At 40.1% G+C, this 21937-nt stretch overlaps 8 protein-coding genes across 11 annotated transcripts; 2 read left to right on the top strand and 6 right to left on the bottom strand.

The window, feature by feature from the left end:
* Nucleotides 1-2119: 2119 nt before the first annotated feature.
* Nucleotides 2120-5669, top strand: PolI (DNA polymerase iota). The gene is made up of 4 exons (XM_043211848.2): nt 2120-2443; nt 2497-2691; nt 3316-4287; nt 4349-5669. The coding sequence occupies exons 3-4, from the start codon at nt 3331-3333 to the stop codon at nt 5582-5584; spliced, it is 2193 nt and encodes a 730-aa protein (XP_043067783.1). The 5' UTR covers nt 2120-2443; nt 2497-2691; nt 3316-3330; the 3' UTR covers nt 5585-5669.
* Nucleotides 5670-6272: 603 nt separating this feature from the next.
* Ada2b (Transcriptional adapter 2B) lies at nt 6273-9177 on the bottom strand. Of its 3 annotated transcripts, none has more exons than XM_017236603.3 (5): nt 8988-9177; nt 8022-8591; nt 7602-7907; nt 7132-7211; nt 6273-7065 (listed from the first exon to the last, which is right to left on the bottom strand). In XM_017236603.3, the coding sequence occupies exons 1-5, from the start codon at nt 9099-9101 to the stop codon at nt 6447-6449; spliced, it is 1689 nt and encodes a 562-aa protein (XP_017092092.1). In that variant the 5' UTR covers nt 9102-9177; the 3' UTR covers nt 6273-6446. The 3 variants fall into 3 exon arrangements, with proteins under 3 accessions (XP_017092092.1, XP_017092093.1, XP_017092094.1); XM_017236604.3 differs by having other exon boundaries at nt 7132-7199; XM_017236605.3 differs by having other exon boundaries at nt 6753-7065; nt 7132-7281.
* A 1440-nt stretch (nt 9178-10617) lies between these two features.
* On the bottom strand, nt 10618-12550 carry LOC108122230 (CUE domain-containing protein 2). The gene is made up of 4 exons (XM_017236794.3): nt 11996-12550; nt 11585-11828; nt 11362-11528; nt 10618-11286 (listed from the first exon to the last, which is right to left on the bottom strand). The coding sequence occupies exons 1-4, from the start codon at nt 12307-12309 to the stop codon at nt 11100-11102; spliced, it is 912 nt and encodes a 303-aa protein (XP_017092283.2). The 5' UTR covers nt 12310-12550; the 3' UTR covers nt 10618-11099.
* Nucleotides 12551-12986: 436 nt separating this feature from the next.
* Nucleotides 12987-13967, bottom strand: LOC108121892 (pro-corazonin-like). Its single transcript, XM_017236196.3, has 2 exons — nt 13436-13967; nt 12987-13342 (listed from the first exon to the last, which is right to left on the bottom strand). The coding sequence occupies exons 1-2, from the start codon at nt 13651-13653 to the stop codon at nt 13093-13095; spliced, it is 468 nt and encodes a 155-aa protein (XP_017091685.2). The 5' UTR covers nt 13654-13967; the 3' UTR covers nt 12987-13092.
* A 785-nt stretch (nt 13968-14752) lies between these two features.
* Nucleotides 14753-15347, bottom strand: LOC108121897 (pro-corazonin-like). The gene is made up of 2 exons (XM_017236201.3): nt 15133-15347; nt 14753-15071 (listed from the first exon to the last, which is right to left on the bottom strand). Exons 1-2 carry the CDS (start codon nt 15345-15347, stop codon nt 14837-14839), a joined length of 450 nt encoding a protein of 149 aa, XP_017091690.2. The 3' UTR covers nt 14753-14836.
* A 487-nt stretch (nt 15348-15834) lies between these two features.
* LOC108122197 (probable peptidoglycan muropeptide transporter SLC46) lies at nt 15835-19697 on the bottom strand. Its single transcript, XM_017236751.3, has 7 exons — nt 19186-19697; nt 17598-17711; nt 17289-17537; nt 16622-17232; nt 16448-16565; nt 16219-16375; nt 15835-16157 (listed from the first exon to the last, which is right to left on the bottom strand). Exons 1-7 carry the CDS (start codon nt 19601-19603, stop codon nt 16031-16033), a joined length of 1794 nt encoding a protein of 597 aa, XP_017092240.2. The 5' UTR covers nt 19604-19697; the 3' UTR covers nt 15835-16030.
* A 436-nt stretch (nt 19698-20133) lies between these two features.
* On the bottom strand, nt 20134-21127 carry Polr2I (RNA polymerase II subunit RpII15). Of its 2 annotated transcripts, XR_011443374.1 has the most exons (3): nt 20973-21127; nt 20404-20909; nt 20134-20336 (listed from the first exon to the last, which is right to left on the bottom strand). XR_011443374.1 is itself a non-coding variant. In XM_017236753.3 (2 exons), the coding sequence occupies exon 2, from the start codon at nt 20902-20904 to the stop codon at nt 20515-20517; it is 390 nt and encodes a 129-aa protein (XP_017092242.1). In that variant the 5' UTR covers nt 20905-20909; nt 20973-21127; the 3' UTR covers nt 20352-20514. The 2 variants fall into 2 exon arrangements, 1 of the variants encoding a protein (XP_017092242.1); XM_017236753.3 differs by lacking the exon at nt 20134-20336 and having other exon boundaries at nt 20352-20909.
* On the top strand, nt 21121-21881 carry LOC108122199 (probable RNA methyltransferase CG11342). The gene has a single exon (XM_017236752.3). It carries the CDS (start codon nt 21172-21174, stop codon nt 21877-21879), a length of 708 nt encoding a protein of 235 aa, XP_017092241.2. The 5' UTR covers nt 21121-21171; the 3' UTR covers nt 21880-21881.
* Nucleotides 21882-21937: the final 56 nt, after the last annotated feature.

The following is a 21937-nucleotide window of genomic DNA, read 5'->3' as shown; positions in this document are numbered from 1 at the left end:
AAGAAGGCTTTGAATGAAAATTACATAAGGATCGTCCTGGCAATAGAACCTCATTAGCAGTGAGTCAGTGAAATGGAGAAAGAAAGGCATTTTTGTTCATTTCCAAATTCTCTCGCCTCTACCTCATTATACTTGCAATCCAAGATTCAGTATTTTAAAGGTGAAATGCATATTTCTATCGGGTGGCTGACTCCTCGATATTCCCATGCCAAATTTGGCAAATCGCAATTAGCGGAACCACCTCCTGCAGTGGGGCAGCAAACGAGCTCTGGCCCATAAGCCTGGCTTAAACTACATACAAAATACACCCATATGGCTGGGTCGTCTGTGAGTGCTCCAATAACGACAAAGCAGCCAAAGGAGCTGAAGGAGCAGTGAAGTGGAGACGCACACGCTGGCTGATTTTAATCAAATTCACAGCATTGTTTGCCTGTCAAGCAGCCAGCGGGGCGATTATCACAGGCGCAGGACGATCTCGGGCCCAGGCAAGGAGGAGTGGACAACAAGTCGAAGGCCTGTCCAATATATGTATATGTATATAATTTTTTCCTTTTTTTGTTACTTTTGCTGCTGGCGAATTCCGAGCGCATTTCATACGACACCACAGGCAATACCACAAACAAGAGCCATAAAGCTGCGCTGCCCCACATTCTTGGGCGACTGGCATGAAAGCGCGTGACCACAGCACCACCAAACTCCACACCACCACCACCACCACCATCACATCGCTATCCCCTAGCAGTCGCCAGGAAAACTCCACCCACCTTGGGTGCTTTTATTTTATTTTATACTTCTTTTTGTGCGCGCCTTTATCTTGTACAAGACTTTGCCAATATAAAACTCATGAATATCATTAAAAATCACGGCTGGCCGCTCATAAAATTATTGTAATAACAATAAATGCGCTGACATGCGATGTACAGATTTCAAAAATGCTAATTGAAGAGGGCTATAACTCAAATCCGGATTCCGGAACGGTAATGTTAACATTTACCTTAATTATAAAACACTTTTTAAGGATACGGAATTTTGCAAAATTCCTTGTTTTAATCTCACTATTAATCACAATGTTTCTTTGGGTGTTTTATTTAGTCATCATTCAGTAAGTTATTAAGACCCGAATGGATTACTCGAAACTGGAGCTCCTGGTTTAATTTTTCTATTATAACGTTGATGGTCCTGAGCCAGGACAACTGCCAAGAGGACAAACAAAATTGTGAACAAAGCTTGGATCTTCATTGTTCGGGCCCTCGATGCTGTCTGAATGATTACAGGTCTATTTATAACAAAATTGTTGACAAAATAAAAGCTTTTAAATTTTAAACTTGTGAATTGCATTATTTCTATAAAGGAAGTCATCTCTGCTTTTAAATTAATTAGCATATATGAAACAAAACACACCAATAATCTTCACAAAAAATCGTGTTCAGTCTTTGACGAAATATTGTTTAATACTATGAATAAACATTCTACCGAAGAGCTGCTTTATAAACAAAATTAAAACTACCTTTTAATGGGTTTGTGCGTCATTATCGATAAAATTAATAAACAAAGACTCATTTCAGTAAACAAAGAATCAAAAAATATTTATTTAAAATTTTCGTTAAGGAGTATTTAATATGTTCATGACATATGTTTAAAACTTTATAATATTAATTAATTAATCATATAAATATAATTAATCCATTTGAAAAATATTTTATATCAATGGATTATTTTCCTTTGATGGCTTTGAGGACAGAAGCACCAACAGGTTCGGGGGATCCTTGAACAACAGCCAAAATGGCCAGGATCAGGAAAGCTACCACAGCAAAGTACTTCATCGTTAAATTTTTGATGCTTCTAAAGCTTAATCAGCGTATTTATACCAATTGATTCTGACCAGTTTTAAAAGAAAGCTAAAATATTTAGAAAGATACAAAACAGAAAAGCAACTTTATACATCATAACATTGCAAGATTGTCTGAAGCCTGCGTAATCTTATTTTGCCAAATATCTGAACCTGTTTTTAAATATTTATATTCATAAGCAATAATTAGATAACAATACGTACTAAAAATTCAATCGTATTAAATTTTAGAAATACATTGAGTAAGCTTATATTAATAAATCAAAAACCGGATACCTTTTTTAATAGTATATTTGCGATCTAAACTGAGCACAGTTTACTAGTACAATTAGCAATAAATTTCTGTTCTTTAATTACGATCAGTATAATAGCGTATCAGCTGGACAAAGATTATGAATTTCAAGATTTAAATAATCAAGATAATCAAGCCCCACTCTGAAAATCTTTAATAACTTATAATTATTAAGAAGATATTTTGAATGAATTATTCTGTTGGCGCTTGGTCGGGCAAATTTTAAATTTTCGTGCTTTGCAACACTAAAAATAGAGGTAGAGTTGCCACAGAGTTTGATCCATGCTTTTTTAAAAGATCAGGTAAAATATAATTTTTAATTTGGAACGAAATTAATTTAAATTGTAATAAACAGCTTTCAAACTTGTTTTCTGTTCTATGGATAAATAAAAAAGTACGTTTTGAAACATTTATGTATTATCGATTTTGAGAAGCGCGATTCGGCCGATGTTTTGGTATCGATGTCACTCCACCTCTAATCTCTTTAGGAACTTCCACCACTAGTGTTTTTTGTTGATGGCGCAGTGGCTGCAGTTTTCTAGTTTTTAAGGTAAATATTCAGTAATAAGCATTATTTATTTGATTAAGAGTCGTAAAAATGGCCCCTATATGGCGGCAATGAAGCATAGAAAAAATGTAAGTCCAGATGTCTTGGAGAACACTCTGGAATGCAATCGGAGGGGAGTCCCTTCAAATCTGCTGTTTTCTTGGCCATTAACTAATGCGTCATCGCCAAACATACGGCTTTGTGCAATATTTTGTTGTGTAAATGTTTAGCCGGCACGCTTTTTAACAATGTGTGTGTGGCTCCAATATTTTTTTCGTTTGTTTGATTAGAAAGTCGGCAGCGGGCTAAGAAGAAGAAGAGCTGCGAGGAATTAAGCAGGGGACGCGGGGTGGAAGCAACAGTGGCAGCAGCAGATTTCACTGCCTCTGGATTTGCTTTGTTTCGCCGCCAGTCACACGACTTGCATCATTATACTGTGTAGTCCTTGTTTTCACGGGTATAATAGGCAAAATGATTAAAAAATCGTTTAAGAAAAATGTAAATTTTTATTGTTAAGCTTAGTTAAGAAAGTTTGGATAAATTTATTCTTTCAATTTAAAAAAAAATAGGTAACTCTTGGTATTGTGCCTGTATTATAAAGTATTTCATGATTTTGTGCAATTGCAGGCGCTCTCAACCACCATGGACTTCGCCAGCGTGCTCGGAAAGAGCGAGGCGCATCAGCGCACCGTTATCCATCTAGACATGGACTATTTCTACGCACAGGTGGAGGAGATTCGGGATCCTACGCTACGCGCCAAAGCCCTTGGTATCCAACAGAAAAATATTGTGGTCACCTGCAATTATGTTGCCCGAGCCAAAGGTGTCTCCAAACTGATGCTCATCGAGGAGGCTCAGCGCTTGTGCCCGGACTTGGTTCTAGTCAACGGTGAAGATCTAACGCCATATCGACAGATGTCGCAAAAGATCTTCGACTTGCTGCTGAACTACACACCGTTGGTGGAGAAGCTTGGCTTCGATGAGAACTTTATGGATGTGACGTCTCTGGTGGAACTGCGTCAAGCCCACAACGCTGAGGCGCAGCAGAAACCAGCTGTGGGTCATGTCTATCCTGAAGACGGTACTCCTTTGTCAGATTGTGTTTGTGGCTGTGCGCAGAGACTGGCTATTGGCTCCCGAATTGCTCAGGAAATCAGGGAGGAACTTAAGCTTCGTCTGGGCATCACTTGCTGTGCTGGGATCTCTTACAACAAACTCCTAGCGAAGCTCGTCGGCAGCAGCCACAAACCTAATCAACAAACTGTCCTCGTTTCAACCTACGCCGAACAATTTATGCGGGAACTGGGAGATCTAAAGCGAGTTACGGGAATAGGTCAGAAAACGCAATGTTTGCTTCTGGAGGCCGGGATGTCGACGGTGGAGCAACTACAGCAGTGTGATATGGATGTGATGCGAAAGAAGTTTGGATTTGAAACTGCCACTAGGCTAAGAGATCTAGCCTTTGGTCGGGACACGGGCTTGGTGCGTCCAACTGGGAAGCCAAAGACAATCGGCATGGAGGACTCTTGCAAGCCCATTTCTGTCCGGACCGACGTTGAGGAGAGGTTCCGAATGCTGCTGAAGCGATTAGTTGAGCAGGTAAATAATAAACTAATGCTTATATATTAGGATTTTTTTTATAAAAAATCGTGTTTATTAGGTTTCAGAGGACGGTCGCATTCCCATATCCATCAAAGTGGTCTTACGCAAGTTCGACTCCCAGAAGAAAAGCAGTCATCGCGAAACTAAACAAGCCAACATCCTACCTTCACTCTTTAAAACGTCCGTTTGTCCAGGAGAAACGGGAGTGAGCAAAGTTCAGCTAGCGGACGGAGCACAGGAGAAACTTCTTAAAATTGTCATGCGCCTATTTGAGCGAATTGTGGATCTAAGCAAGCCGTTTAATATCACCCTGCTCGGACTGGCCTTTTCCAAGTTCCAGGAACGGAAAGTTGGCTCCTCATCCATCGCCAATTTTCTCATCAAGAAGGCGGATCTAGAGGTCCAATCTATAACATCGCTGACAAATACAAGTCTCACGAGTCCCACGGCCGAGAGTCCGACTTCGGATGAATGCGCCTTTCGATCCTCGCCAACGACTTTCAAGCCGAGCGATCAGTTTCACAGGCGACGAGCCACCACGGCATCGCCGGTACCGATGATGATGGATAATGGATCGGAATCGGCGGCCACTAATTCGGATTTCAGCGATTTCTCAGAGACGGAGGTGGAACCATCCCCGAAAAAGAGTCGCGTTGGCCGATTACTGGTGTCCAAGCGCAGCCGGTTGGCGGCGGATGTCGGGGATAATGCCGCCGATGTCGCCTCGCCCAGCAAGCTGCGCGTCTGTGATCTGCGTTTAAATTCGCGGGACAGTGAAAAGGACTTTCCCATGAGCACAACGCCCACAGCTTCCACATCAGCGGCGGCTCCTCGCTTCCGCACCGTCCAGCCACCGAATACGCTAATGCAGCGGATCGACGGCAGCCTTCGCTTTTTGTCCACGCGCACTACCAGCCGCCTTAGCTCAAACGCCAGCTCTACTGCCTCCTCGCCACTGCCCTCGCCCATGGACGACTCTGCAATGAGCGCGCCAAGTACTCCGACAACCACCTTTGCTTCGCCTATGCCCGCTATGGTCACCACCAACACCACCACCAGCCTCACAGACATCGCCTGTCCCAGTGGCGTGGATGCGGAGGTCTTCAAAGAACTACCCGTCGAGTTGCAAACGGAGCTAATCGCCTCGTGGCGTACCTCTTTGGTGGCGGCAGTGGAGCAGACCAACGGCAGCGAACGAAGGGGCACTGGTGCCGCGCCAGCTACAGCTACCACCGCCACCGCCAGTGGGGGCCAGAAAAATACATTGTACCGTTACTTTCTGCGAAACAAGTGATGCAGTGCATCATCTATTGGGAGGCAAGACCATTACATCACCTATAGATCTAAGGCCAAAGTGAATAAATCGGTTTATATATCCATATTCTATATTTTTGTAGGTATACGGTTACAAACTACATATATGCTCGAGGTCGCTGCTTTAGACCATCATAAGATAAGAGGCGTAAGGTTAGGTCGATTCACAAAGACTTGAGATCAATTTTAATAGGATATAGACTTCAGGATATCATTCAGAAAGAAATGTAGTGCAAAATGCAACATTTTTTTTAACATTTAACTGCCTAATATATTTCATAAATTATTATTCCAAGAGAACCATACATTACACATTTTATTTTAAAAGGTTTGTGAGAAATAGTTTATTGAAATAATCGACGCAGCTCACAGAAATAACAAGTTCAAATACTCAAAGCGTCAGTTTGGTTTTAAAATTTTTAAAATATTTTTTATGTACATATATTTTGCGTATTTTTCGAGTAAGTGCTTTTGGTGCTAATGTCCAAGCAGCGTAGTTGAAGACACAGGTAGTGTTGAAATATATTTATTACACTTCATTTTGTATACTCCATCATACATATTCACATATTCAATTGGTTGGGTTACCTACTTATGGATAAGTTAATACAGAATACATCCCATTCCCCGGACATCTCTCACAACAAAAGGAACAGAACCTCAGCTAATTGAGCTCGACTTGATACAAGTTTTAGTTTTTACCTCTCAATGGCAACGAAAGTTAAACAGTATAAAATATATGTGGTCTTATGCTAACGATGATACAATAAAGTTAAGTCCTTAGTTTAGCAAATGCCTGTGTGTTGCTTTAAAATTATGCATAAGAATTGGCAATGGATATACTAGTGGCTCAGCCAGCCGCACTTGATGAAGAACTTGCGCAGCGATGTCTCCATGGGACTGCCCAGCGACGGAGCTCCGCTCAGGCAAACGGTCTTTAGAGAAAGGTACGTGGTTGGTGTAATGTTGTGCTTCTTGCAAACATCCAGCTCGTTGTGACTAAGAAGATTGCTGCCGAGAGGCTGCGGCAGGTGTTTCAGATCATCCAGCTGCTGGCGAAGCTTCAGACTCATACTGGGTTCACTGTTTCCTCCGACGACCTCGTTTGGCAGTTGATTTTTTTGCACGAGCTGGGAGTTTTGATTCTGGTGGTGGTGCAGCAGCAGGTGGCTTCCCTTCGCCGAGTTCGTCGGCAGATTCGCCTGCGCTGAGGTCGTCATACCCGCGGAAATCGCTCCCGTCGTCGCTCCCTGGCTGCTCGAGTCCAGTATCCCCATTCCCACTCCCTGTCCCATCCCGGTCGTCGGCAGCATCGTTGTCGTAGCTGCCGACAATGTCCGACAGCTATCCGAGTAACTTCTGTTGGGCAATAATCCTCCGGAGCAGGTCGGGTCGGCGGTGTGGAGCATGTTTCTTGGTGCGATTGAACTTGAACTTGCCTCGACGCCGCTTGACAGTTCGCTGTAGAAGAGTGGAGATCACCAATTAAACACTAGGATGGTTGAGAAAGATGCTGAAAGTACTTACACCTTTTTGAGATTCGGTAGAGGGGAGTGCAAGGAAGAGCTTGGCGGCCGATGACTTCCATTGGAGGGCTGCGTGTGGTCCTGTGGTTAAACATTGTCTTATACAACCGTTCAAGCGCTCGCTGTTGGGCGCGTTGATAATACAGAGGAGCTGAATATCGTGAGACAAGACGGGAAAGCGATTGTAAGAGATGTTAAGGTCAGGAAGAGCAAAAGGCAGCACACACGATATTCAACTCGTCATGCATTCTCATTAAACGAAGTAGGCACCTCGAGTATATTGACGAACGATAACTAACCTCCAGTCTATGCATTCGAACTTCATATTTTAACACAAGGTACTATATGAGGCTTAATTTATAAAAACTATAATATACTTAGGATAAAAAAATCGATTTTAAAAAGTCCGAAAGCATAGGAAAAGGCATTGTCTTCGTTTTCATTACCCGCGAGGTGGTGCCCCACACTTACAGTCTTTCCATGGCCATAGGGCCCTGTAGAGCGATGAGTGGCCATTGCCGCATGTTGCTCGAAATGAACGCACTCATCGATCTTGGTCAGGCCGTTATAGCGGTATCTGTACAGCTCCGCTTGCCGGATGCGCAACTCCTTCTCGCGCTCCAGCGATCCTAGCAGGCGCTCGTACTCATTGCAGGTGTAGAACTGTGCGTAAACCCGGAAACGGTCCCGGAACTCTCGCTGCTCTTTGGTTAGTCCTTGATGCAGAGCATAGTTGCGGTTGCGGAAAAAGTTCGAGACCAGTTGGTAATCTCTTACCTAGGGAGGTACACAAAAAGGCATTCAGAAAATAAAGCTACAGACGAATCCTAAGCACAACATTATAGAACATCCCTAGACACGGATATTAAATTCTGATTGTGGAAACCTTACCATTCTTTTCCGGCGAGCTCGTTCTCGAAGCCTCCTGGTATAGATATCCACGTGCGCCAGCTTAAGCATCACATCCACTTCCGTGTCCTCCGAACTCAGAGTGATGTTCGAAATAAGCTGCTCTGCCGTGGGATCGTACTCCCTTTCGAAGCTATCTCGGTTGGGCATATAGCCCAGCTGCATAGCTTCATCCGTGTTGATATCAAGTGGCGGAAGACTAGCCAGAGCACTAGTGCCCAGGGGACCGGCATCATCGTCTCCGGTGTGATCGATGAGGCGGGGTCTTTGACTCTGGGCCGGCGTCCAGGTGGCTCTACCAATCGTTCCATTGACGAACTTGTTCACATACTCCTCTTTGGCATCCTCCGCGGATTTGGTCTCAATGTGCTTCGAAATGTCCTCCCAGTTGCCAAAGCCATACTGCTCGATGGCATCCAACAGGCGGATCTCCTCCCTAGCCGTCCACGCCCCTTTGCCTCTGAAGACACTGAGAATGGAGGTGCCCGTATCCATGAACTGGTAGGCATGGTTGTTCTGATGGGCTCCGATTTCTGCTCCTGCCGCAAAGCACTGCGTAAATAAAAAAATTTCAACGTAAAAACAATGTCAGCTGTTGTTTATCAACATGGTGAAATCGCCGGCTATAATATATATTTCAGATGAGTCAGTTTTGGTTCCAGATTAGCGACGCATCTCTGGGCTGTACCGCTAGGGTGGCACTAATTTATTGAACACAAATATTGCTAGCCCATATTAAAATACGCTTCTATTAAATGTAAGACAGCAATTCAAATTTATATTTTACATTGAATTTTTTATAAATTTTTATATTTTTTAAAAAATAGAACAAACTTGTTTACCCACTTAGGGGTGGACTTTGCCAATTCTTCATTTGTTTAACAAAGAAATGAAAAATTAGAGTCACCCTAATGCAAATGTACTATGGCTTTACGTGTAATTACTTACTTGCAAGCATAGATCGAAATTTTCACACTCTGCACAGTGCACTCTGATGCCCAGGATATCGTCCTGACAATTTGTGCAATTGTACTTTGTAAATAGATCCGCAATTGTGGTCATTTTGGAATTTTTTCCACAAAAATGAATTGTGCGAAAAAACTCGACTATGCCAACAATGTGACCGCTCGCAGACAGAACGCCATGTTTTTTTCTGAGTGGTGAACTAGTGGTTCATGTAAAGTTCAGTGGTTCATGTAAAATGTCAAGTAGATTCTAAACTAAAAGAGAGCGCCCAAATTTGAATGCGCCTAACTGATTAAATAAATTAGGCTAAGTATTAATATTGGCCATATTTAAACGTCGTTTTAAAATTTACAAATATACCAGCGAGTATCCAAAAAGAAAACACAGAGTTTTTCATTCGTTATATATTGATAGTAGTTTATTCAATAATTCCAAAAGTTTAAATCGAATGTTTTATCTTTTTATTTGATTTTTACGCTAATATCACAAAAATAATATATAAAACTTAAAATAAAAATTGGTAATATAAAACCGAAACCAAATAAACATAAATACATTTATATGTGATGTATCTTTTTGTGCTTAGGCTAAATAAATATGAAAATAAGGGTGTGGTAAAAATGCAAAATATTAAAAAATTAACGGTGGTCGGGGGTCAGGGATATTAAATAATTTAAATTAAAACTTAAACTAAAATATAAAAAGCATCGTAATTATAAAACCTATTCTCTTGTCTCAAACAAAATGTGAGAAATTCAAAGCTGCCGAATATATCGCAAAGGCTTAAATCTAAATTAATTGGGCGTGTGTTCACAATTTAAGGATCCTTTCTGGCTACTCTATATAAATAGTGATTATTCGATTATTTCGTACGTGTGTATATATGTTAAATACGTTTAGATTATTGTTATTAATTCTGCCTTACTCCGAGCAGTAGCCGATTCCTAGTGGGTTCCAGATATATTTATGTCAGTGGGCGGTGAGGACTAGTTTGTGTTGCAAGTGGTGGCTTTGGTGGCATATTTGTTGCTGGACTACTGTTGCTAGTTTACTTGGACCAGTGGAAAACAAAAATCGAGTTACATATTACAATATCAAGAGGGTTAACAAATCTTAAACAGATATGGCAAGGTTCTTGTGCACACGGCCAACAAAATTCATAAATTCGAATACCTAAATAATGATATTTGAGCGCCAAATTCGGGTTAAACGCAAGTCGCACCTGCTGCTGTGTCTTTTTTTTCAATACTTGATGAAAACTAGGTTAATTCCAATAGAAAACAACATTTTAAATATACAATTTGTTAAATCCTAGGGAAACGATCAACTTATTCCTAAGAATTTTAAGGAAATATAACAATACTGTTTACGGACATTTGAGACATTTCCAGTTTTGAGATTCACAGATACGGTTCGTTTTGATTCGAATTCGCTTGCGTAAGGAACTGAGGAGTTGTCACAGCGCAGGCGCGACTCCAGTCGTCATAAATCGGATCGTTCTACGATTTGGAGTCTTTTAGATTCCGTTTCCAGAATCCAGACTCATAAGCAGGCGACCGCTCGGCTCTCAAATATTGTATAAGCAAGTAGTCCTAAAGCATAACTATCAACTAATTTGGTATGTAAAGTCTTTGTGTCTTTTTTGGGGCGAGGGAACGCGAGATGAGCGGGACACATTTGGTCCACTAGCAACAGTAGAGACAGCAGCAGCATCACAAATTCCTGACCATACTCACTCAAGGGATATGAAAATGAATACCGATTCGTATTCGAATACGGTTTTGGATTTGGAAACTCTACTCTCGGTCTTTCTTGTTCTCGTTCTCGTTCCTCGCCTTTGCATTGTGGGGAAGCATCTAAACGTTGGCTAAGCTGGGCGGGGATCACTGGCGAAGGGTGGTGAAGGAGGGATGGATAACTCCTGGCCGCGGTGGTCACTCTAAAGGTATGCAATTCATTGCATAATATTCTCGGGTGCTCGGGTAGGGGTACAGTGGATCTGTAGATCGGTGTCATAGGTGCGGTTAAGTTATTCGGGTGTAGATTATTCTGCTTTTTGATAAAATACTTAAAGAGGCTCCTGCCCCTCTTTAGTTACGGTAGAATCTGCTTCTTGGGTTTTTTTAACTCAGCGTCTTCGTCGCGCTTAATCTCGGTGTATCGTTCGCCCTTCAAGGATACAATTTTATTGTCCCGGTAACGGACCAGCTTCCGCGGTTCCATTTTCGGTACCACCGGCTTGTACTCGCGTTGTGTGGCATTTTTGTCAACATATGAGTACCTTAAAGTATGAGATGATTGTTAAACAAATACATCCTTTTATAAAAGATAAACGCAATCTTATATTTGATCTCACCTTGCAATTATACGATTCTTGAGTTCATTATCGTCTACCACCACATTTTTCTTGATATATCCAGTGGTGGACTTGTCAGTTAGACTCTGGTTGGTCTCCTGTCGATGTAAAAGGATCTGGGTGGCGCTATCGATGTCTCCCTTTGAAATAGCGATGCAGTGCTTAATCTGCGAAAGTTTTTAGCAATGAAATATACTTGGGTAAAAATATAAATATTGTTTACCTCAACGTAAGCTGTGTCGGGAAACATTTCCTGCAACACCTCAGCCTCGTCCAAGAAGTAATCGCAAGTTGAGCTGGAGCTGTCAGTGGAGCTTCCATCACTGGTCTCCGACAAATGCTGAGAACGCTTTCCACCTCCACTGCCGCTGCTGCTGCTATTTGAGGAAAGTTCGTCCTTTTCAGAAGTTGAAGAGTTTCTGGCACGGAGTTTCGACTCCGGAATAATGCTCGAGAGGCTCAGTGAACTGGAACAAAATAAGAAATATTAAATAATATTTGAAATATTCCCCTTTGAAATGAAAAAATATTCTTTCTAAAGGCATAAAGCATAAAAAACATAAGTACATACTTATAATAAAGATTAACTTATTTTGTACAATTTTTCTTGAATAAAACCGCTAGTAAAACCCACTTGAGTGACAGGCTTATAGCGTCGTGGTTTCCTTGGTTCTTCTCCATCTCTGTGAGCTCGCTAGCCAGCTTGTAGATCCACTCGCAGATGACGCCCTGGTCAATGGTGGAGATCTCTTCGAAATAGGCGCCCATCATCTCAACAAATCCCTCGACATCAAAACATGGATCCTGGGAGGCCTCCTCCAAAATAGAAATGATGTACGACAGAACAATTTCATCGACCACGCTGAAATCGGCCCCCGGAATATGGCCACTGATGAACTGCACCAGGCTCCCCTTGACCATTTCGTGCTGCTTCTCCAGGTTGGTCATTTTAAGTATATTGGTATATTAGTTCTCGAAGTATCTTTTTGATGGAATTGGCGAACAACTGGCTCTCCCAAATTAAGCTGCACAAAACTCTGGAATTCAATAAATGGGGCTTTCCCCGGGCTTTCAATTATCTTTCCGTGGACTCTGCAAATAAAATTCCGGCTTAGTTCGCGAAAAAATCGATTTTAAACAGTTTCGGTTTGGGAGCTGCGCCTTTCTTTTGCTTTTTCGCTGTTTCTATATATTTATATGTTTATATCGGACTATCGATATTTGCCCAAAATAATAATCGTTAAATTGTTTCGCTAATAACACTATTTTTTTGTTTGGATTTGCAGCACTGTTTATCGAGCTTTGCAACACTGAAGAGGGGTTCCCCTCTTAGTGTGGCGCGAAAAATACTGATGTTATTCCATTTTTGTTTAATTTTGTTTTAAAAAAAATCACTTCGGCTAATATTTATTCCGAAAAAAAATGCCTAGGCTTGCAGTGTGCTTTTACAAACTGTCCAAGACCGTCAATAGTCAACTTCCTTTCAAGCTTAAAAAGAATTTGGGGAGGGAAGTCTTCCTTTCAAAGCTTCCTATAAATGATTGTAAACTAAATAATGATTTAACATTTTTTCTGAAACAATGTTGGGTTTAATTTGAGTTTTAACAATGTACGCCGTATTTTTCTTCAAAAGCTTTATTTCTATTGTAAGTATTTTTTTTTTTTTACATTTTTGTAGCATTTTTTGCTAGTTTAATAACATTTTTATACAGTATTTTATTGAAAACTTCGTTAATGTTTCCCAAATACATTTGGTTCCGATGAACCTCCTACTGCAGCAACATTTAGTTCGTCGAGAAGTTCATTCGACTGGCGTCGATTTGGCTTAGTATTCGTATAAACCATGTTCTCGTTTTCATTGTTGTTGGGTCTGGAATGTGAGTTGGTATCCCCAGAATCGGTGTCCATCCGGTTTAAATTTAACTCCACTCTTGGAACACAATTACGACTTAGCAAAGACCGCTGGAGCTGCGTCAAGCAACTAAAATCATATTATATTAAAATATATATATTAAAATAATATATATAAATAATATCTCTTAAAAATGTATTCAATAAATCCTTTGGAGCTTACCGCTCGAGCCTGCGATCGCTGCTCCAATCTTGTAAATCATAGAGATCCGAAAAACTGAGCTCGTTGCTCCGATGAAGATGCCCGTTGTTCAGAAGGGGGGAACCAGTATTAAGAGCTCGTTTTCCATTTGTCCAGCCCCTGGAATACTGAAACGTCTGACCCATGCAGGCCATGGACAGGGTAAACAGGAAGAGCGGGAGCAGGAGGAGACGCAACATGGTCCCGATTGCGGATAAGGGATCCCGGTACAGAACTATCCGGAAACGGAAAGGCTTAGAACTGTTCCGCTCTGTATAAAATGCCAGCAACTTCTGAGCATCGGATGATTTTGCAGAGCTTTTATACCAATTTGGATGCCCAGGATGCGTAATGTCTTCGAGCCTGTCTCTGTGCTGGAATGCCCCCGGGAACACACACTTACGCAGATTAACCGGGATTATTAGCACCCAATTGTTTCAAGGTGGCTGTTAGTTCCCACATACAGCCACGCCCACTCTCTCGCAAAGGAGCCAGATGGCTGCTCAAACTGAATGCATTTACTGATTGAAAAACTACCAGTATACTGACGCAAAGGGGTAGATGAAAGTAAAAGGCTTTTGCAAAAACAAAAAAAAAGTGAACAGAGCCGAAAAAAATAATTTACGACCATTGCCAGAGGGTTTGATGTGTCCAGATTGACCTTTAATCTTGTATTTCAGGATTTACCAAAAATAAACATTGCAAAAATAGAATTTTTTATATACATTTGTATGTATGTATATGTATGTACATAGGTACTTATATAGCAAAATAATACATAGCAATACATACTTACATTTTAAGATAAATTAAGTCATACACAAGAAAAAGAAAATTGATCTTTAAAAGCCTTAAAAATCTTCCAGTACAAAAATTTAATTTAAGTGTAATATAATATTTTGCTACCAAGTTGATGTTTTTGTTTAACAATCCGAGGGCATCAGGAACAGGGCTTTATTAAACCTACTTATGGTCCTACTACAATGGTCCTTAAAATGATTTAATAGACTGGTTTTTGTATTCTAAAGTTATTTGATGTTAATTAGGAACCTCGTAAAACTTGACTTATTTGTCAATTCTCGTCTTTGTCAATTTTCATCTATACACAAAGTAAACTTTAAAACTACACCCAGTAAAAATACCTTTATTTACATACATAAAATATATTTATTTGAAATATAAAACTGGAAATATTAAAATTTGAATATTGTATTTGAAATAAAACATCGATACATTTTTCAAAATGTTTATTTATTTGCAAAAACATAGGGTTTCGTTTTTAAATGTAGTATACAACTTTTCACAATTTTTGTTAAGCTTTTATAGTTTTAATAAAAATATAATAATATCAATTTATGTTAATATCGCTGTGGGTTTCCATATCTACTGTTTCTCATAGACGTTGGCTTCAGGTAGAGTTCTTCCAATTGTTTTTAATTCTTCGAAAGTTTGGTAATTCCGAATCGGGTTGGTAATTGAGTAAAGAACATTGTCGATATTATTGTTTTTGGGGCTGGATTTCAAGTTAATATCACCAGGCCTGGTGTCCACATGGTTCAAGCTCCACTCCACTTCAGGGTTCCGATTAATCAGAGACATTTGAAGCTGCGTCAGACATCTTAAATAAACCATAAATATTATTAATTATCTGAAATAAACAAGCAACAAATATTATTTACTTTTCTAGCCTGAGATCGTTCTTCCCATCTGGCACATGGCGGAGATCGGTAAACCCAAATTCGTTGCTCCGATGGATGTATCCATTTGCCATCAGTGAAGGCACAGATTGCAGAGCCCGCTTTCCATTGGTCCAACCCCTGGAGTACTGAAACGTCTGACCCAAGCATGCCACGGATAGGCTGAACAGGAAGAGCAGAAGCAAAAGGAGACGCATTATGGTTCCGGTTCTGGATAGTGTATCCCAACACAGAACACTTCAGGAATGAATGGTTTAGCACTGTCCTGGTCAAAATTTCAGCAACTTCTGAGCATCTGTTTCTCCAGCACTGCTTTTATATTAATGTGGATACCAAAGATGCGTGATGTCTTGGATCCTGTGTCTGTGCTGGGATGCTCCCGGCAACACACTCACGCAGATTACCCGGGATTATTAGCACCCGATTGTTTCAAGGCAGTTGTTGCCACCCACAAACAATTACCGCCCACTCCCGCCAAAGGAGCCAGCTGGCTGCTCATACTGAATGCATTTACTGATTGGAAAACTACCACTTTTCGGTGGGAAACAAACCCGAAAGGCTTAAACTAAAATAGCTTCGACCCGAATAAAAGTAATTTGTGGCCATTGCCAGAGGTTATTTAGTATTCTTTTTTATTGTTTATTTGCCAAAAATAAACCTTCTTACATTGTTACATTTTTATTTGTGGGCTTTTTTGACTCTCTTTTATCTTAATTACATTATATTCTTTACTTAAGTAAAGTCAACGGCCAAAAATCAATTAAATGCAAAAAATTACGCTTTTTATTTTTACAGGCATCACATGTATGATATAATTAACATTTATAGAAAAAGTTAAAATTTATTTCGTAAATATACATAATAACTGGCTTTTAATAAGTTATAGACTAGTTATTTCGCTATCGGGAACGTTGGCTCCATTAGAACCATTGGCACCATTGCGCTCCAGCTCAACAGAGTTCTTTTGCTCCTTTGCCTTGCGGCGACGCAACAGGAAGTAGCACAGCCTTTAATTTACAATTGTATTACAAAAAAATCGAAATTATTAAATAAATAATGGATACTTACACAAAGACCAAGACATTGGGGATATAAAAGATTTCGCCAAACAGCCAAATGGCCCCTGGGAATGAGTCTACAGTGCTTTTGTAGATTTCACTGAAAATTGGAGGAAAAATGAACTGGGCAATAGGCTCACTGATGCCAAAGATCGAGTACATTTTACCTGAAAGTTAAGTAATTAAATAAATATTTATAAATATCCTTAAACAGAAAACTGTATAAAGTATCCACTTACTCAATTCGTCGCCATCGACAATGCTGGATCCAATGGTTTTTATGGCAATAACTCGTAAGCTGACAAACATATCCACCACTCCGGCTACATAAAATGATGAAGTGGTGCTAGCAAAAGCCTGAAAAATTATACACATTATTATTACAGAATTATGAAGTTTAAAATAAAACTTACAAACAGAACACGGGAGCAGACAATGGACAAGGCAGACAGAATTCCGATCATGGAATCGGAAACCTTTAGTAGTTTACTAAGAATGGCGGTACCAATGAAGGTGCCAACCAGAGCCGCTCCACTGGACAAGGTTAGATAGATACTGAAGTCGTTGCCGTTCCAGGCCAGCTTCTTAAGGGTGAATCTGTACCAGTAATCGTTCTCTCCGGATACGGGACCCACGGTCAAGAAGTAGGCACACAAAAGCAGGATGAGCAGAAGGCGTCCATTGTTGGGTCGTTTTACAATGGGGAAGCGGATGCAGTCCAAGACCAATGTGGGATCAAAAAATTCCTTGAAAAGGGACTTTTTCGGTGGCACAACCTCGACTTTTGGTTCCATTTGTGGGGTCAGTTGGAAGTTTACATTCTTGTTGGCCTGCAACTCGTCCAGATTTGTGGTCTCATAAGCCATATTCTCGGCACCCTGCTTGGGCGGCAAGGTCGAGGGCAGTGGAGGAGGCTCATTGGACTGAGAGTCTACCGATTTGGGTGTGGACTTGACCTCTTTCACAAAGAAGATAATGTAGGTTATAGCAATGATTTGGAATACAATTGCAGAGGCAAATGACCCTAAAAAGATAATGTTGTTTAATAAAAATATTTTAACCGAAATCCATCATACTCACAGGTGTATCCCAAGGTACTAAACAGTAAACCACTTATCGGTTGCCCTATGAAGGGAACTCCAGTGACAAACATGGCAAAGATTCCAAAACGAAATACACGGTCCTCCTCCGGAGTGGCTATGGTGATGTAACTATAAATGGCCATCAAACAGAAGGTTAATCCACCAAAGAGGGCAGGCACAATAGCCTCACAATAGGCTCCAAACTCCATGGGTAATGAGTCGAAAAATATCGATGAGATGATCTGACCTAAAGTATTTATTTGTTAAAATTTATGTTTATTTCGAGAAAGATAATTATAATATTCACATGTAAAGGACAAAGCCTCGCCCACAATTGGCAGAATCATGCAGGGCTTTCTTTTGTTGTAGCGATCCGCCCATCCTCCAGCAAAAAGAAGGACAATCAACGGGAAAATAGCAGCTAAAAAAAAAAATAATACAAATATTAGATAATTTCATTTACTTCATGATGAATTTAGCAGAACAGCTCTAAAAATAAATTATGTAAAGTTCATTTGAAAACTGGTATTTCATTAATAAACTATAACTATAAGAGTACAAAGTATATTAAAAAACAAAATATTAAAACATAAATCCATTACCATAATCTTTTAGCAAAGTGAGAATTATATTTCGTTAAGCGTAAATTTATTTAGCTGCATTTAAGAGAGCTTCATTGTTTTTGTTTATAATTAAACACGCTAATCGAGTTTTAAGACTTCGTCAAACCGACTTTATTAAAAATGCATAGATGTTTTTGCGAAAAAAATAACTTGTTCTTCGGGCGAGAACTTGTTATCATTGTCAAATAAAAAGAGGATTTTTTTTTCACTTAATAGAACTCTTATAAGTTAAAAATGGATAAAAATTCTTGTCATGTAATGTATGACATTATGCGTCAATTATTTGAAGGCTCAATTATCAAACTGTGATGCAATGCATTTTAATAAACTTATTGCATAAGTAATTAGACATGGAATGCTTGAAACCGGAATTCTGCAAAGCATCTTCATAAATGTGTCGAATTCAGATGACGCTTTTACTGGATTTGGAATCTTAATTTATTATCTATGGCTTGGATGGATTTCTCGCCTTGGCAATGACAATGGCAGTGAACCCACGAAAGTCGCTCGAGACGAATCCGATGTAAAGAACAGGTTTGAGGCTATTACGACTAGGCTAAGGCCTTTAGTTGCGGCTCCAAATTAATCACCCGGCACCATGTATAATGGGGGAATTTCGTTGGCTTCTAAAGACATAAGTTCGAGCCAGCGATCATGAGTGAATCAATTAAAGAAGGTAATTAGATGTTAGGATAACTGCTAATTTCCGACGACATCCATCAAAAGACATTGATTCTGAGCAAACAAAAAATTACACCGTGAAAAAGTAATAATTTATAACAAATATATTTTACGCGTAGAAGCATGAAAACTTTAAACTTTTAAAATACTGAAAGTGGTGCATAAATTTAATTTAAAAACTAGTCAGAATAATTAACACATAAATCAAGTTTTAAGTTAGTTTGGAAATAGTTCTTCCTTATGCTTTCAACTTAATAGTAATAGTAAATAGTAATAGTATGACATTTTAAAAAACAATATTTTATTTTTGAATAAATAAAAATATTTTCAAAGTAAGAAAGTAAAACTTTAATTTTTTTAAGTTCATTGAATATTTAAGAAACAAGTATCACTCTTTTTGGAGTGTACGCATGCCTCAGATCCCATGGGTTCGGCAAGACTTAATATGCAGAGGAGTTAATATCCAAAAAGAATTCGAGTTTAATTTAAGCACAAACCTGAAATTTAAGCAATGCTAATGCCAAACACCAAACGCGTATATTTAATGAACGACTCGTGTTATTTATACTTATATGATTTATATGACTCTACCCATCGGAGCTCGTTTTCCGGAGACATCTGCTGCTAGGATCTGGGCCTCCAGTTCCGCCTTGCAGACCGTGTAGTTGAATCCCGTGGCTCCGATCACAAGGTCGGCCAAATCCGGAGTGGCCCCCTGGGTGGTGTTGGCGAAATCAAAGTCGTCGCACTCGATTCCCACCTCCGATTTATCCAGCATAGTGTCACAGACCACCTTATTGTAACCCAGATTCACCCGGCAAGCTTTGTCTAAGGGAAAATTCTGCATAGCCACCGCATTGAAAACCGATGCCATAAAGTAGAAAAAGAAGAAGGGCTCGATCACCAGGTAGTGGCGATAGCGCCACAGCTTCTGGAAGTAATTAAGCTTGGGTTCCGGATTCTGGTCCGTCCCGTTTCCAGCTGCATCTTGCGACCTTGGCTTTGCCATTTTATTGCCTTTTTTTATAATTGTATTATTTTTTTTTATTGAGGCGTATTCTTAACACATCTCAGCGATTTGATCAACACGTCGCGCCGAGTTCTAAGCTCAAACTAAACTTGGTGGCGGTTCCGGAGCCGGCTAGGTCCGATCAAATGGCAAAAAGCGAACCGCTTGATACGCACAAGAAACTTGTTCAATCATTTCTTCGTCTCTTTGGGGGTTTTGTTTTTGTCAGCTTCGATTAGCTTAGAACAATGATAAATATGCGAAAATGTCATTGGGTCTCGTACTCAGGAATTTGTTTGCGTTCCTACGAATTTCTTCTCCTGCTCTGTGATAACTACAGTATATATTCAACAGTAGTTTCGCAGAATAATATGTACAATTATATAATGCATTATTAAATTAATATCGAATTATTTTCGGTTAATCGTAGTATAGTTTTATTTTAAAAATTATAAGAATATATTTAGCCGGATTGGGTAGTTTCTCTCTAAACAAAAATCTACTGTAATTCATTGATTCATTTGCAACTGCTGGCCGGTTGTTGTTGCATTGAGAAGCAATCAAGTATTGAGCACTAACAGTTGAGACATTTTTGCGGCTCAATGCCAAACGTGAACAGAGAATCTCTCACACCTCAGGAAATACTATATGAGCATCATATTACAAATTGCCTTTACATCGATTTGTTTACTTTCTGGTTCCAATTAACTGCTGGGTGTAGATGAATTTTTTTCTAAAACCAAAAATATTGTGTAAATGAATTTATTTTTATTGGTTGCCAGATTTACAGGTATTCATACAGCTTAAAGGCTTCACCAAATATCTTTTTAGCCGTTTTTCCTGGATTTTGTTTTATCATTGAGGGTTAGGGCTAAGTTAGCTACAACTATATGGGACAAGGTTACTGGAATCTACTCGGTCCAGCGGTGAGTGCAGTTCTGATTAGTGCACACATAGTACAGCCTCATCTCCTCCTCAGCGCGTCGTGTTTGTGCCTGGAAGAAGACCGCCTCGCGATGGGAACACTTCGGGCAAGCGTGGTCTTCAGTTCGAGGCAGCGTGGGATCCGATATCACATCCGGCACAATATGCGTCAGTTCGTCGATTTCGTGCATGATTTTGTTCACGTAGATGCAGTTTGAGTCCGCCTCCTGTTTGTAGTCACAGTTCCTGCATGCGTAGAGCAGGATTTTATTATCTTTGTCCTCTTTGGGGTACAGCATGTTGTTGCACTCCTGACAGAAGCGAATGCCAACGAATCCGGGTCCTTCCGTGTGAGCGGCGTCAAAGGTTGCGGTCATGGTGGCTACATACAACAAACATTCACCATTAATTAACGTAATAATTAACGTAAATTTGGAATATTTACCTGATTTTGCGAAAGCGGCGTAAACAAATGAAATGTCAAGCAGTGTTGGAAAGCGACCTTCCAAAAGTTAGTGTTTTCTAACACTCTTACTTAGTATTTTTGTGGTATATTTTGACGATGTGGCAACTTAAGAAACCAAAACAAAAATATCAAAACAACACTCAGCACGTTGTTATTGATCGTGTTCGGAACTGAGAAAATGGAGATCCGCAATAACAATCCTGGTGCCGTTCAATACGGAAACTTTATGAATTATTATCAGTTTAATTCAGCAACAGAACGTGTGAAACTATTACCGGATAAGGACGTTTGGCTAAAGGATGGGGATTCGTTGGATGAAAAGCCCTATCTAGTCTTGGATGTGGGATGCAACAGCGGAGTTTTCACCCAGCTCCTGCACAAATATTTGGAGGAGTTCTTGCAAAGATCTGTGAGGATCCTTGGAGTGGACATAGACGAGCGCCTGATTCAACGCGCCGTGGAAGGGAATGAACTTCCTGAAAGTATTAGTTACTCATGCGTGGATGTTTTGGACGAGACTGCTTTCGAGCAGGTCCCACAGTACTTAGAGAAGTTTAATCGACAAAAGTTCGATGCTGTTTGTTGCTACTCTATCACAATGTGGATACACCTAAACCACCATGATGAGGGTCTGCAACTCTTTCTTCGGAAAATGTCCTTTCTGGCTGAGCTATTAGTTATAGAGCCTCAACCGTGGAAATGCTATCAAACCGCTGAGAGAAGGCTTAAACGCACAGGTGAAGTGTTTCCCCTGTTTTTGGAGCTGAAGTGGCGCTCAGACGTGGAAAAGCAGATTGAGAAATACTGTGAAGAGACTTTGAAGAGAAGAAAAATATTTGAGTCCACACCTACCAAGTGGCAGAGAAGGATCTGCTTTTATAGATAATGTGGAATAGTTTTAGATTAATATTTATATTTAGTGATAAAAAAAAATAAATGACATT

Source organism: Drosophila bipectinata, chromosome 3R, assembly GCF_030179905.1.
Source record: "Drosophila bipectinata strain 14024-0381.07 chromosome 3R, DbipHiC1v2, whole genome shotgun sequence".
Lineage (NCBI taxonomy): Eukaryota > Metazoa > Arthropoda > Insecta > Diptera > Drosophilidae > Drosophila > Drosophila bipectinata.
The sequence above is the reverse complement of the archived record's forward strand: the minus strand, read 5'-3'. Positions and strand labels throughout refer to the sequence as shown.